Consider the following 13,438-nt stretch of genomic DNA (forward strand, 5'->3'; position numbering starts at 1 on the left):
CTCAGCTGGGGGTGCTGAGGCGGCAGAGCTGTGCCCCGGGCAGGTCCCGCTGCTGGAGGGGGCTGCAGCGCTGGTCCCGCCATGCTGCCTCTCATCCCTGCATGTCCTCAGCCACTTCCCAGTGGGACGCGCTGCAAGAAAACACGGGGTTTGCGTCACACCGGCAGAGAAAAACACCGTTTTTTCAGCCCGTGGACAACAGGGGAGACAACGGAGCGTAGCAAACACGTGGCTGTTACCGGACTGCAGAGCTCGCAGATGTTTCCCGCCTCCCCGAGGCCTCCAGTGCCCGCCGGGGCAGCGTGCGGAGCCGCAGCCGTTGTGTCTAAACCAGAATGGGGCTGCTGCGCCCGGTGCTCCGCACTCTGCGGCTGACGGGGAATCTGTTCTCCCAACAGCTTATGAGAACCGACAGAAACGTAATAAAGTTTCGGTGCGAATCAGAGCGGAGCTCTGGTCCCCTGCGCTGGGTGGTTACGGGAGCGTTTTGGGCCCACACACCACAACGGGACTCACCAGCGTTATGGCAGTTTCTATCCAAAGAGTGCAGAGCCCCACCGATACTAAATCTGAGACAATAACTATTTATAGATGGCAAAGTTTAAGCAAAAAGTGCCAAATGCCATCAATAAGCGTCTCAGAGCACCTGAGATGGCACTGGGGGGACCCCAGTGCACCCCAGTGCTTACGCTGGAGGGAGAGGTTTCTCCGGCACGTTGGTGCCAACAGTTTCGGTAACAGCCCCGATACTACTGGGGCATGTGTCCCTGCTATGGCTTTGACCCCACTTCTAGGGGGGGCCAGGCCCCAGGTCTGCCCACCCCAGCTCTGCGGGTCGGGCAGCTGCCTGCGGGCAGGCGGAGAGGCGGGATGCTGAGGCTGGATGCTCGGGCTCGGGGAGGCTCGGTGGGGAGGCAGCAGTGCCCTGGGGACACCGTGCTGGCCCCAAGCGCATCCTCAGCCCCACGCCGGGGCGGGCAGGCGGGCACCAGCCTGCAGGGGAGGAAGAGGAGGAGGAGTTAGTGCTCGTTGCGGGCAGCCTTCCCAGGCAGCCTTCCCAGCTCGGGGCAGAGCAGGTGGAGGGGCGATGGAGTGGCTGAGCCAGCGCTGCCCGGGGCTGCCCGTCGCCCAGGGCTGCCCGCGGCCCGGCCGGGGCACCGTGCTGCTGGTAAGTGGGAGCCCTGGGGCGCTGCCGGGGCTGGCTCCGTGCCCGGGGCGGGGGGACGCGGGTGACCCGCTGGGGAGGGCGGTGTGTGCCCGAGTGACCGGGGAAATGCCTCTGTCTGTGCCTTTATATGGGAAGCGCCGGGAAAAAAAAAAAAAAAAAAAAAAAAAAAAAGACAATAAAAGATCCTGCAGGAGTAACGTGTTCTCAGGCTCTGCAAAGAGCGAAGCAAATTTCTCAGGAGTTTTTTTCCCACTTGCGCTGAGGACGCTCACAACGTACTCAGGATTGTCACAAGTTGGGTTTGGGTTGGGTTTGTTAGTTGTTTTTTTTTTGTACAGAACCTCATCGAAACTAGGCAAAAAGTTCTAACATGGTAATTTTAAACACTAAAGCTGTTGTTAGTTCACCAAAGCCAAAACAAATCTTGCAGAAATCTGAGTCTCTTTCAACTCTGTCATTTGACTGGCCAGTGTTTTTCAGTGAAATACTTAAAATCTCACAGCAGGTTTTTCAGATTTGTTCACTTCAACATTTTGGCACTCGTGAGGTTATTCATTGTATCAGGTAGGAATCCTGAAGTTTCACTCCTTCCTTTTGCACCATCCCTTGGCAAATACAACTATTCTGGAAAAAAAAAAAAAGGGGGCTTTTATTTTTCTTTTCAGAAAAAAAAAAGGGGGGGGGGGAAACATCCCCAAAACCAAGAGAGTGGTCACTCTTGTACTAATATTAAATCACAGTTTTTCATGGGAATTTCCTCATCACACGCACATATGTCTTCCAAGAAGATTAATGATCACTGTGCTGAACAGGTCGGATTTTTTTTCCTGAGCAGGGAGCATTATTACATTCTAATCTGGAAAAATAGATACACCAGCATATCTCTGTTTGGCTTGTAACTATCTGAGTAGCTTCTGGGATTTGTTGCGTAATATTTGTTAAATGGCTTATTGGAAAAAAGAGTACAGAAGCAGCTGTAAAAATTATTATAAGAAACCTTGTGATAACAAAGAATATTTCTTCAAATGGATTGGAAAAAAAAGAGACGAGTATAGTTAATGTGTCATTAAAAAAAATGACAACATCTGTCATTTTCCAAATGGAAAGGAGCTCCTGTCTTTGTGGTGACGAGATATTTTTTTAATTCAATCATTTAAAAAAAAAAAAAAACAACTCTGTCATTGGCCCTGTAATGGGAGGTTTTTCAGAGAACAAAGGAGGATGGAAATAAGGGAGAAAAAGAAATATATTCTTAGTCTTATAGGCATTTTTTAATCGCTGTAGTTGAATAAGGGCCAGATGCTGCTTATTTCAAAAACAAGACAAAAGACAAAGAGAAGAGCAGCTGTGCAGAGACAGTGAGTGCTGCAGCCCCGGGTACGGGCACCGTCCCTCGGCTGCTCCTCCGCACACCAAATTAACCTCGCTATTCCAGCAACATCCCCGCTGAGATAATTATATATTTTTACGTGACTGTGTTTATGCCATGTGAGTACAAAGAGCTGCTAAGGGGCTTGCCAGGAATAGCATCAAATGTGCAATAAAACCAACTTGTTGCCACTGCACTGCCAGTCCACGGAGAGAACGTTATTGTTTTTCTGCAGCCCAGTCGGACAGAGACAGCCCGTGTGTCCGTTAGGATTTCTGGGCCCGAAAGGATCCAATTTCACTGTCCTATTAGGTAATTGAGATGAAATGAACTTAAAACCTGCGTTTAAGTCTTACCCTCCCTTGCCTGCTCTGTGTGTATCACAGCCTGGGTGGGCTGCACAACATCTGGCAGCAGAAGGGAGTCTTCGTCCCGGGCTGACTGGGCAGGACGAAACCTCTCAGGGTCCTGGCACAGACAATATTGCCCCGGGCTTCCCAGGGCTCTGCTCCCGCATCAGGCTCCAGCCCAAATCTGTTTCCCATGGCCAGATCCCTACCCCTACCTGATGTACTGCTCTCCTCCTTTGCACACCCCCAGGGGAAGAGGCAGAGGGTCCCGTCCCGATTCCCAGAGGGCTGCATGTGCCTCACCCTGGGCACACAGCCAAAGGATGGCTGTAGGACGTGTCCTCAGCAGGAAAGATGTGCCTGGTGTGGGAGCCATGCCTGGTGGTTCCCTTCTTGCTCCTTTTTGCAATAGAAATGTATTTTAACAGAGACAATCAGTGACTTACCTCCTTATTCTTCTTTGGAAAACCCATCCTGGCTGCTGAAGCCGTGTGTTGGTGTCTGTACCCCCCCGTTATCCTGGGGCATGACCTCCCGCAGCAGAAGTCTGGGCACCTCTGGGCTGATACAGCCTCAAAAATAGACCCTTTCCTGCCCTGAACACTTGGCACGGTACTAGTGTGGAATCTAGTTAGATGAGTTCTGGATGAGTTAGATGGGTTCTAGATTAGAATCTAATTAGATGACTCTCCCTATGAGCATATTTTCACTTAAATTACAACTAGCATTACTGTAACGTTGAAAGAAAGAAGACTGGAGACTTCCCCTGAGCCACAGCTACCATAAACACTTAGTTTTACAAAATACAGTGTTTCACCTGACGTCATCATCCATATATTTTGCATTTTAGGTGCTGACACTGTCCTTGCTGATGTACCCGGTGCTGAGGAGTCTCGCGCTGCAGCTGCACTCTGCCATCACCGGCAGCTACGTCTCTGGGACCCACTCCATTGCCTTCATCAACTGTCTCAACGAGCAGATTGCCAAGGATATTGCGAGGTACGGAGACACTTTCCCTGCTTGTCTGCTTGAATTGTTTGAAAGCAGCTTCTTGTGGCAGAGAGCCTTTCCTGGTCTCTCGAGAGGAGCTGTACTTCTCTGCACTTTGCAATTCTATCCGAATGGTGCTCCTTTCACGCTCCCTCTCTCTCTCCCCGTATCACATATCCACTTACCAAGAGCTGTGCTTTCTAAAAGAAAGCTGACAATTGCCTCTGAAGTCGATGCTGCGGTAACATCAAGCCAATTCTCAATTTATTCCACTGCTTTTCATTTTCGAGACTCATTTTAAAGCCATGGCCCTAAATCTCTGGGTCCTCAGGTGGATTAAGCCCCAGCCCCATGTTCTCTGATGTGCCACTGTCATCTTTCTCCTCTGGAACAAGACAGATAAATTCCAGAAGCACTCATGGAGAGGGACAAAGCACAGTACGCTGCCATGGAAATAAATAAAAGACGGAAGTGTCCACAGCAAACACAGAACAGGCACTTGTGAGATACCACCTGGGAGCCTGCGCTCTGCTCACCGGACAAACTTCAGGGAATGAGGGCTTTACCTTGATATTTTTTTCCCCTCTTATTTAATACATGAGATACTTCGCATGATATTTTGCATGCAGAGTTTTTTTCAGGTATCCGTCAGTCCCTGACTCAATAGATGGTTTGTTCAAAGTACTGAAACCGTGTTGACTGGGGAAATGTTTATGATGGACCATTAAGTTTCCTGCAACACCTCCTGCGCTGTTTTCCCTGCTCCCCTGCTGCTTGCCAAAAACTCTCCTCGTCTTCTGTAAAGTCTTCCCAAACAGTTAGTCAGGAGCTGACGGGCTACTGAAAGGGATTTTGTGTCACCTTAAATACTGCAACTGTGTTAAGAAACTCAAATAGAATAATATCTGCGTTCCTTGATGTCTTCTGAAAAAGGAGTAACTGTACATGGCTGGTGAAAAGAGCCTCAGTTCCTGAAAATGCTTCATCTTAACAGCTTTGCAAATGTTTTCCATTCTTCGTTCCTCATCTTACAGGGAAGAGAGAGGAAATAAATCATTCCTCATTGCCAAGATATCTGTACTTTGGTTGTGTTTTTCCTGATGGACTAATTATTCCTTCATTCCAGAATTCGGATGAATGAGCCGTGGTTGTAGAGGATGACACAGGGCTTCTACACTCATTTTCCTGCACAGCTTTTTCCTGTGCTGTCGTGTTTATTCTTCCTTTACATTGCTCAGTGGAGCACTCACTTTGATGGATCAGACCGCAAGGAAATTTTCCGCTAGTTTTAAGGAAAAGGAGTTTGGAGTTTGTGAAAGCAGATAAGCTGCTGGTAGAATTCAGCATCTGGCTCATTTGTTGCATCAGTTCTAACCCAGTTTATCTGGATTACTATTAACTTAAAATCCTCAGAAGAAACCCCTGAGCCCACACAGGAGATGTGGCCTTTCCCCGTGCCTGCTGTGAGAATTTGACCCCTTTGGGCTGGATGATGTGGCCATTGCACCGCACATAACTCACCTAACACCGAAGCAGCTGGCAGCCTCTGGTTCTGCCTTAGATTTCTACATATTGTTTCCTTTGCTTTTCTGCTCATTAATATTTAATCTGTCTCAATTCAGAGCCTATTGTGAGACAGGGACAAAGAAACACACATTAAGTACCCAACCCAAAGATATCATGTATTATGCAGACATTTTCCACAGATCACGTTCAGCTTCTTACAACGTTTCCCGTTCCCATGGTGGCCGCCTGTTTCCACTCAGCTTGCTAGCACAAAGTTCAGGATCTCAGTCAGGATCACAGTTTATGGGGACAGAGTAGAAGCAATTAGAAGGTACTCACCCAAATCAAAAGTTTCCTGTGCTGAAGTGACTTGGAACTTGCAGGCAGCAAAACCAAAATGATTCATGCCATGTGTTTGACATGACAAACGCAGCGGGGAGATATCTGCTCATGCTGCTGCCATTCGTTGGTCTACAGATTAACTCAAGATGCTCTACAAGCATTAAATGCCTGGAACTGGCTGCCCATGGTGAGAGCAAACAATGCCGAGCACCCCGGCCGGGGAGTCTTTGGATCATTGCCATGGGGGAGGCACCTCTTGTGCTCCTTCTGCTCATCTTCAGGGCCACACTGGCCAGGTTTTGTAGTTGCCTCCAGTCTGTACCATGCCCCGGATGCAAGGACAATACATTTTTAACTTGCTCTGTGCCAGAAACATCCTGGGGAGTGTTTTGAATCAGAGCAGAAGTTAATCAGAATGTTTTTAATTCTTTTGCTCACTAAGGGTTAATTTTTACAGGTTGTTGAATCGAGCCTTCCAGTATCTAGTAACTCCTGCCTTCTCTCTCTGCAGTTCGAGGTCATCTAGAAGTTAAATGTTTGCACTGTCAAAACACTTGGTACAAAGTGGTGCCTGGCGACGCCAGCATTGAAGAAAACCGAGGGTGAAGTCACCAGTGCAGCGCCTTTACCAGAGGTGCCTGCGGGAGGGCAGTGCCCAGGCAGCTCTGCAGTAGCAAACCAGCCCACAGCTAAAGGAGGCAGCCGGAGGGAAGGAATTTATTTGGGTTTCACATTTCCAGGACGTTTTGGGTAGAAAAACCTTGATGTTGTTAATTTAACAAGATGCACATTTAGTCTGCTGTGCGAGGAAGAGGCACAGTTTGACAGCACAAATACATGACTGGGAGACAGACCCCTTGGCGTCCGTCCCAGCCCCGGTTCTCGTGGCCCCGTGGCTCAGCCTCTGCCCTGGTATACCCATGGCGGGATGGGCACAGGGCTGACGCTGGGCAGGAGCCTTGCACCATGCGAGGCACAGGTCCCACGTGCTGCTCCGGGCCAGGACTGACACCCAGCTGGGTGGGGGGGACAGCAGGGACAGTCCCAGAGCCATGCCAGGAGGACCTGAGCTAAAGAAGCTCCAGCTGGAGGTCACCTTTGCTTCTGCTTTCCCAGGGTGATAACTAATTCCAAATCCCACATCTCCAATGTCAAAGCCAGTGGTGGTGGTCGGGGGCAGCACAAGGGAATGTCCCCGTGGCTGAGGGCGAGCACCGAGCCGCAGCGCGCTGGAGACAGGCACTAACTCCCCTCCTGTCTCTCCCAGGGCCATCATGGACAAGAAGCTGGCTGCCTACGTGAACATCCTGCCAAAGAGCTCAGCCTTGTGAGTTGGGCTGAATATTCCCCCACGGAGGACGCAAACCCGGGCTGCCTGGGGCGGGAGGAGGAGGTGGACACCCCACGGCCCTGGGGAGAGGAGGCACTTTCCAGAAGGCTGCTGGGTCTGCTTGTTGTTGCAGATGGTAGAGATGATGCTCACCCCTGCGGTGTGCTCCTTGTGAAGGAGTGCAGCTGCTCCGACTGCCAGTGGGGACCATTTTATTTATCGGTTCCTTAGCTACACGGAGATCTAGCAAAGAGCAAGGTGATTTATGGTCCTTAGGACATGAAGCCTGGTTTTAGAGGATCTAAAAAGAAGCAGGACCAGGAATGGCCTTTACAATATTTAGCAGCACTTTCAGGAAGGAAGAACAGTATCTTTGACCTTGAACTACGGCCAGCCATGCTCTGCAGGTATCCTCAGCCGTCCACACAAAGGGATTGCACTTTTCAGAGAGGTTAAAGAACAAAGCCCCAAAACAGCCATTTGCTCATAGGAGCACCCTGGCCTGGCCCCGCTGGAAGTGGGGAGCGAGTCCCCCCATGGCAGCCTCCCCGCAGGAGGGGCTCCTCCCAGAGCACCCCCAGGCTCTCCCACAGACCTGAGGCTGTTGAAATAGGGCAAACCCAGTCGTATCCTTCTTCCCCTTACGCCTCGTTGCCTACGAGCCACAGCAGCCGGAGCCGGGGCGCTCACGTGCAGCCCTGCCTGCTTCAGCTGGTTGCTCCTCCGTGCCCTGCGCAGGAGGTGCCTCCGAATGCCTCCTCGTGCAGGAACAGAGGAAATCACGATGGCCTTCTGTCAACGTAAATGCTTTGAAAGGTCATATCTGACTCACGAGAAGTACATCTCCTCTCCTGCAGGGAAAGCGAGGAAAAAAGCGTGACGCTGCAGCGCGCAGCCTCCCATCTGCAGCCACGCCACCGTCCCTGCGGGCACTGTCCCCTGCCGCTGCTCGGAGTGGGGCCACCCCACAGCTCCTTTGCCCTGCCATCCTCTGGGCAGCTCTCTCAAGGCTGGCACAGCCCAGGAGGCTCTGGGTCTGTAAATCCAAGGCGCACAGTCGTGTGCACAGCAGAATTTAGGAGCCAGTGATGCTTCTTGAGCACCACTTTGTAAAGGAACGGCCACGTGCAGAAAGCACCAAGCAGGGAAACTAAACCCCCCAGGGGAATCGGCACGGCTGCAGCCAGAGCTGTATTTGCTGATGCTTCTTTTCTTTTAAGTCTAGGTATTTCTGGAAAGGGGAACTGGAAGAAGCCACTGAAATACTGCTGGTAAGTGACAAATCCCCCCATGTCACAAAAGTCCCCATCCCAGCCAGCCCCAGCCAAAAGGTTCTGCAGGGTGGTTTGGGGAGGGTGGCACCAACCTGCCCGACAGCTGAGATGGTACCCAGGGAACCCAGGCGCCTGCCCGCAGGCATGGCAGTGGTGGCTGGGGGTGGCAGCCTGGCTCAGCCCCTCGTCCTGCCAGCACTGGGGACATCCCCCAGGGAAGAGCCCAGGAAGGGCTCCTATCGTGCCGCTGAGCGCCAGCCGTGTGGGATGGGTGCAGTGGAACTGTTCATGCAGGATTGCTCCGTCCCCTTTACTTCTCCCCTGGTTTTTGGTTTGTTTTGTTTTTTCTTACTCTCCACAGTTAGTGAAAACAAGGACGTCCAAAATCAGCGAGTTGTCCAACTATGTCAGGTGAGGCTCCGGCTCCGTGGGAGCACTGGGTTTCCTCTCCAAGGCATGCTGCCATCTCCTGCTCAGGCTTTGGGAGTTGAGTTCCTCGAGCTCGTTCCCACCCAGGGAGGGTTTAAGTGCTCCTGATGTACCTGTGAGCCAGAAAAAAACAGATGGCATCAGCAAAATAAAAAGCTTGGCAAGAATATCAGCTGGTGGGCTTCGACCAGCCCCTCCGTATGGGTACAAGGAGGGATTCTCCTCCTAACACAGGTTATTCCCCAGTTGCCTTCTGGCAGGATTTCCTGCGTTTCCCGAGCACTGAGTGGTGAGCACAGCCAGCTTTGGGCCAGGGCCCTGGCACTCAGCTGTTGGCTGTGGTAAACCCCAAACTCAAAGCACAGTTCTCACATGGCAAAAAGGAGATGCGGGTGCTTAGGAGTCAGAGGAGAGCGTGGGGCAGGGCTGGCAGCGGGGACCTCTGCTCCCTGTGCCCGCAGCAGGAGCGGGTCTGTTCTGCCGCGGGGCTGTCGGTGACACTGTTCCTCTGCCTCTGTTTCCACTTTAGATCCATCCATCCCTTTGAAATTCCTGAAATCATCAGCCTGCCTATTGACCAAGGAAACCCTCTCTACCTCAAATGGATAGAGGAAAGTGTCCCACGGGACTAACTGTAAAGCACAGGAAGCACCTCACTTTTGGGGGGGACCAGGTGAAACATGCTGAGCTCCCTGTGCAGGCATGAGTTGTGCACACACGGGGAGGCAGCTTTTATCTTCACGGGTTTGCTGTAACACAGAAACTTGGGATTGGGAATGCCATTTGCACACCAAACATCACCTCCTTGGCCTGACCCTGTGCCCCAGGGAGCACCGAGCAGCCCGGAGGTGGTGGAGGCTGAAGCAGGAAGGGCTACGTGCACGGAGAGCTGTTGCAGCACTGCAGATGAGGATACAGAGATGCATGTGCATCCTATCATGCCAGCTGGTAGCCATGGCCTGGCAGCGCCCAGCAACCCCTCCAGCACCCTGCGTCCCCACAGCCAGCACCTGAAACCCTGCCTGGTCCCCTTGCTCCCCCACAGCAGCTGTCACAGCATCCTGCCCTGCTCTGCCTCCTGCTGCCCAGCCCAGAGGTAGCAGGATGTGGCCGGGCACCCTGCGATGCGCCAGCTCATGCCCTTTCCTGCTGTCACGCAACGTGCTGGTTCAAGTCACGCAAAATCCAAGGAAACAGCAAACTCGAGCAGACGCTGCAGGCATGCACCAGGAGCTGTGAGCGGTGTACGACCCTGCCCCTGCCCTGTGTGCCGAGCCAGGGATAGCCCAGCTGAGCCGGGCAGCATCCACTGCCCGTTCACAGAAACCATGTGCCAGCAGGACCAGGGCATCGCCCGGCTGCAGGGCAGCACAGCCCTGGCCCTGCGTCCCGTCCCCGTCCCCGAATGGTGCCTTTCTACCCGGGCCAAGTTTAACCCTGTAAAAAGATGCTCATGTTACTGTTTTAATGGGACATGACTTATGGAACAATATTGAGTTATTTATGTGACTGAGAAGGGAATAAACAGGAGCGTTCCCTACCTGGGCAGGCTCATGTCTTGTCGCAGCGAGCTGGGTAGGACGAAGGGTCTGTCGTGGGTTTGCAGCGACTCTTTCCAGCCCAATGCTGAGTGATGCTCGCTCGTCCCAGGCTCCTGGAGAAGTGGTGCAGGGCACTTTGCAGGCGTCGAGAGCTGCGGCCCCATTCACCCTCAGAGGTAGCGAGCGGAAGGCTCGCGGGCGCAGGAAAGAGAAGGTAAAACGGTCTGAGCTCCAAGAGCAGGAAACTTTTTGGTGCTAAATCCAAAGGAGCAAGCTCCCAGCTCAGCACCTTGACTGGCAAAAAGGAGGAAAGCCCACATAGGGAGCACCAGCACCCCCAGGCCAGGGCAGCACCGCACCCAAAGCTTTGCTGAGCCCCCGCAGGGCTACGTTGTGCAACATGCAAGTTCACCACTCGTGAGTGAGGGCAGCCCCTAATGAAACCATCGCTGCAAGGGGTGTCCCTGTCCCCCGCTGTCCCCGTAGCCCCCTGGGCTGCACCCACACTCACCTCAGCACATCTTTCTGCCGTTCTCATGCTTCACAGCATGGGCACACCTCGCCCTGGCATGGGGTAGGACCTAGCGGCACCAGCTGCATTACGGCGGGCACCGGGTGCTGACCCCCAGTGCCCAAACTTAATAATCCTGACACTACAAGGAACCAGTGATGTTAAAAAAAAGGAGACTTTTTAATTGTACATCGGACATATTAATTACAACTTGAGTATAACAAGAGTTGGTTATTACAAGCAGCAACCTGAACTCATAAATCTTTAGAAGGTGCACAGTCATTATAGTATCTATTCCAGCTAATGCAAAATAGACTCTGCAACAAAAATATTTTTAAAGGCTCCACATTCAATTCTCTGCAAAAGGCCAAGAGGAGAGGAGAGGGAGGAGAGGCAGAGGAGAGGGAGAGGAGAGGAACTGGGGCTATGCGGTGCTCCCATGAGTGCTGTGTCCATTGGCACATCCCACAGGAATAACCCCGCTCGGCCCTGGCACAGCTCTTGGCAGCCCCTGTCACCCCCAGGCACCAACTCTGACAATGACAAGGACTTCACAGGCGCTCCTGAAAGGGAAACACTAAGCGATGCTTTGGTGACAAGCCAAGGCAGGACGGAGAGGGACGCAGCTGGCTGCGGGAGCTGCACCCATCCCTGCCAGGGAGAGGGTCCTGGCAGCACACCCCGAAAGGACGGGGATCCGGCGGAGCTGAGATGCAGACCCCGAGGGTGCCAAGCACCTCTCCCCGTGCCATGGCTGGCCCTGCGCGGCTCAAACCATCTCATGGCTGGAGCTGGACTGAGCCTCCTCTCCCAGACCTCACGCTGCACAAGCGGCCAACAACTTCTGCCCCGGGCACAGCACTGGCTGCACGACACCAGGCAACTCATCCGAAAGGAGCTGAAGCGCTTTCACCCGTCGAGCCAGACACTGGCACTCCCAGCATGGGCACCACAGCAGCTTACGCCCGGCCCCGACCATGCGAGCATGTCCCAGGGCTGTGGATGAGCTGCTGCTCTGCACCATGGCCCAGCGAGAGGCATCAGCACCAGTACTGGCACGTCGCAGCACAGGCTTGGTGCCTGCTAGATGAACTAAACCAACTGGCAAACCCTCACTTCACGGGTGTCCCACAGCGTTATTTGAGCAGTAGCTGAAGCAGGAGTTTGTTTTTAAGGACCACGCTTTGGCCTCTGGCTCACAGACATCACCTGCTCCCTCGTGCCAATCCCGTCGATGAATTTTCTTAAGTAGTTTGTCAATAAAACCACCTTTTCAATTCACCCTCTGGCTGGCAGATCCCACAATCACATGTACAAACGGGGACTGGGCCATGGGCACGGGGTGTGCTGATAGAGCAGGACCCCACAGCCCCCCTGGCATCACCCCCCGCCGTCCCCACGGGACAGCCACCGTGGCGATGGGGGAGAGATAAGGACACGTTAAAAATATATATATATATATCTCTCTCTCTCTTAGAAAAAAAGAATATCTAACAAATATGTCTGATGATATTAGGGGTTTTTTTTAAAAAGACAACCCAGCAATATTGCTTTAGCTGAAGAAGGGGGCAGCTCCTTCTCTTCTGCAGACAAACTGACCCGATGCGCCCACAAACATCGACACGGTGACGTTACTGGGAAGAGAGCGCGCCTGCCCTGCGCGAGGCACAGTGCCAAGGCACGGGCACCCCGGTACGAGCCCTCCCGTGCCCCCGCGGTTCTCTCTGTCCGTTTTGGTTTGTCTGCTTGTTTGGCACGTTCCAGACGAGGATTCCTGCAGGAATAAAGGCCTCGGGCTGCAGCCTGTGAAACACCCACGGTGGTTTTAAGGCAAGGGCATGGCTTTTGGCTGATCTCTTCCAAGACCGTGATTGTCAGAAGAACAGGGGAACGAAGCTGGTGCATCCCCACGTGCCGGCCGGGAGCAACCACGTACGTGCCCCCACGGCCGTGCGTTCTCCCCTCGTTTAAAACAAACCACATTCCTTTAACGAATGGATTTATGAGGAGGAAAACCCCGTACGCCGGCTCCGGCAAGAGTTGCCCGCTGTCTCCTACGGGCACGGGCTGCGAGAGCAGGGGGCAGGGAGGGGCTTTTTGCCGTAGCAGCAGGACCCCCTCACGTCTGCTCCGTCAGGGTTGGACTGGGCACGGGTCAGGGTGCACCAGGCACTGGCACCACATCCGTCTGTGCCAGCGGGTTGGGGAGTGCCCCTTCCAGCAGTTTGTGAGGTGCCCCCTCGAAGGGGTTTCCCCCAGGGTGCCCAGCCATGCCAGGGGGACCCTTCTGGAAAGGCCAGACCCTCTCGTGACGGTGCCTCAGGCTCGGCCAAAGGCTCCATCAGGAAAGCGCAGCTGGGCCACGCTCCGCATACACACGGCCCATAAAATAAAAACTGTCAAAATAAAAAAACGCAGCGGCCAGGCTGTGGGTTCCATCCCTGGGCAGCACCACTGACGGCACTGGTGATGCTGGTGGTTCCCGGGGAGCCGGCCCCAGCCGGGACCCCCGAGCATGGAGGGGTCCCAGCCCTCCCCGCCGGCCAGCTCCGCTTCACGGCGAGGCTTTCCCCGTCACCCCCATCTCCTCTGGTTTGGCTCCGGGAGAGGTCGGGGGGTTGGCAGGGC

The 13,438-nt window shown here is 53.4% G+C and overlaps 1 protein-coding gene across 1 annotated transcript; it reads left to right on the plus strand.

The window, feature by feature from the left end:
• The first annotated feature begins 1,087 nt into the window (after positions 1–1,087).
• On the plus strand, positions 1,088–9,390 carry CUTA (cutA divalent cation tolerance homolog). The gene is made up of 6 exons (XM_086625329.1): positions 1,088–1,168; positions 3,738–3,886; positions 6,993–7,052; positions 8,281–8,326; positions 8,691–8,740; positions 9,288–9,390. The coding sequence occupies exons 1-6, from the start codon at positions 1,088–1,090 to the stop codon at positions 9,388–9,390; spliced, it is 489 nt and encodes a 162-aa protein (XP_086481455.1).
• The last annotated feature ends 4,048 nt before the right edge of the window (positions 9,391–13,438 follow it).

This window comes from Tauraco erythrolophus, chromosome 22 (assembly GCF_009769465.1).
Source record: "Tauraco erythrolophus isolate bTauEry1 chromosome 22, bTauEry1.pri, whole genome shotgun sequence".
Taxonomy (NCBI): domain Eukaryota; kingdom Metazoa; phylum Chordata; class Aves; order Musophagiformes; family Musophagidae; genus Tauraco; species Tauraco erythrolophus.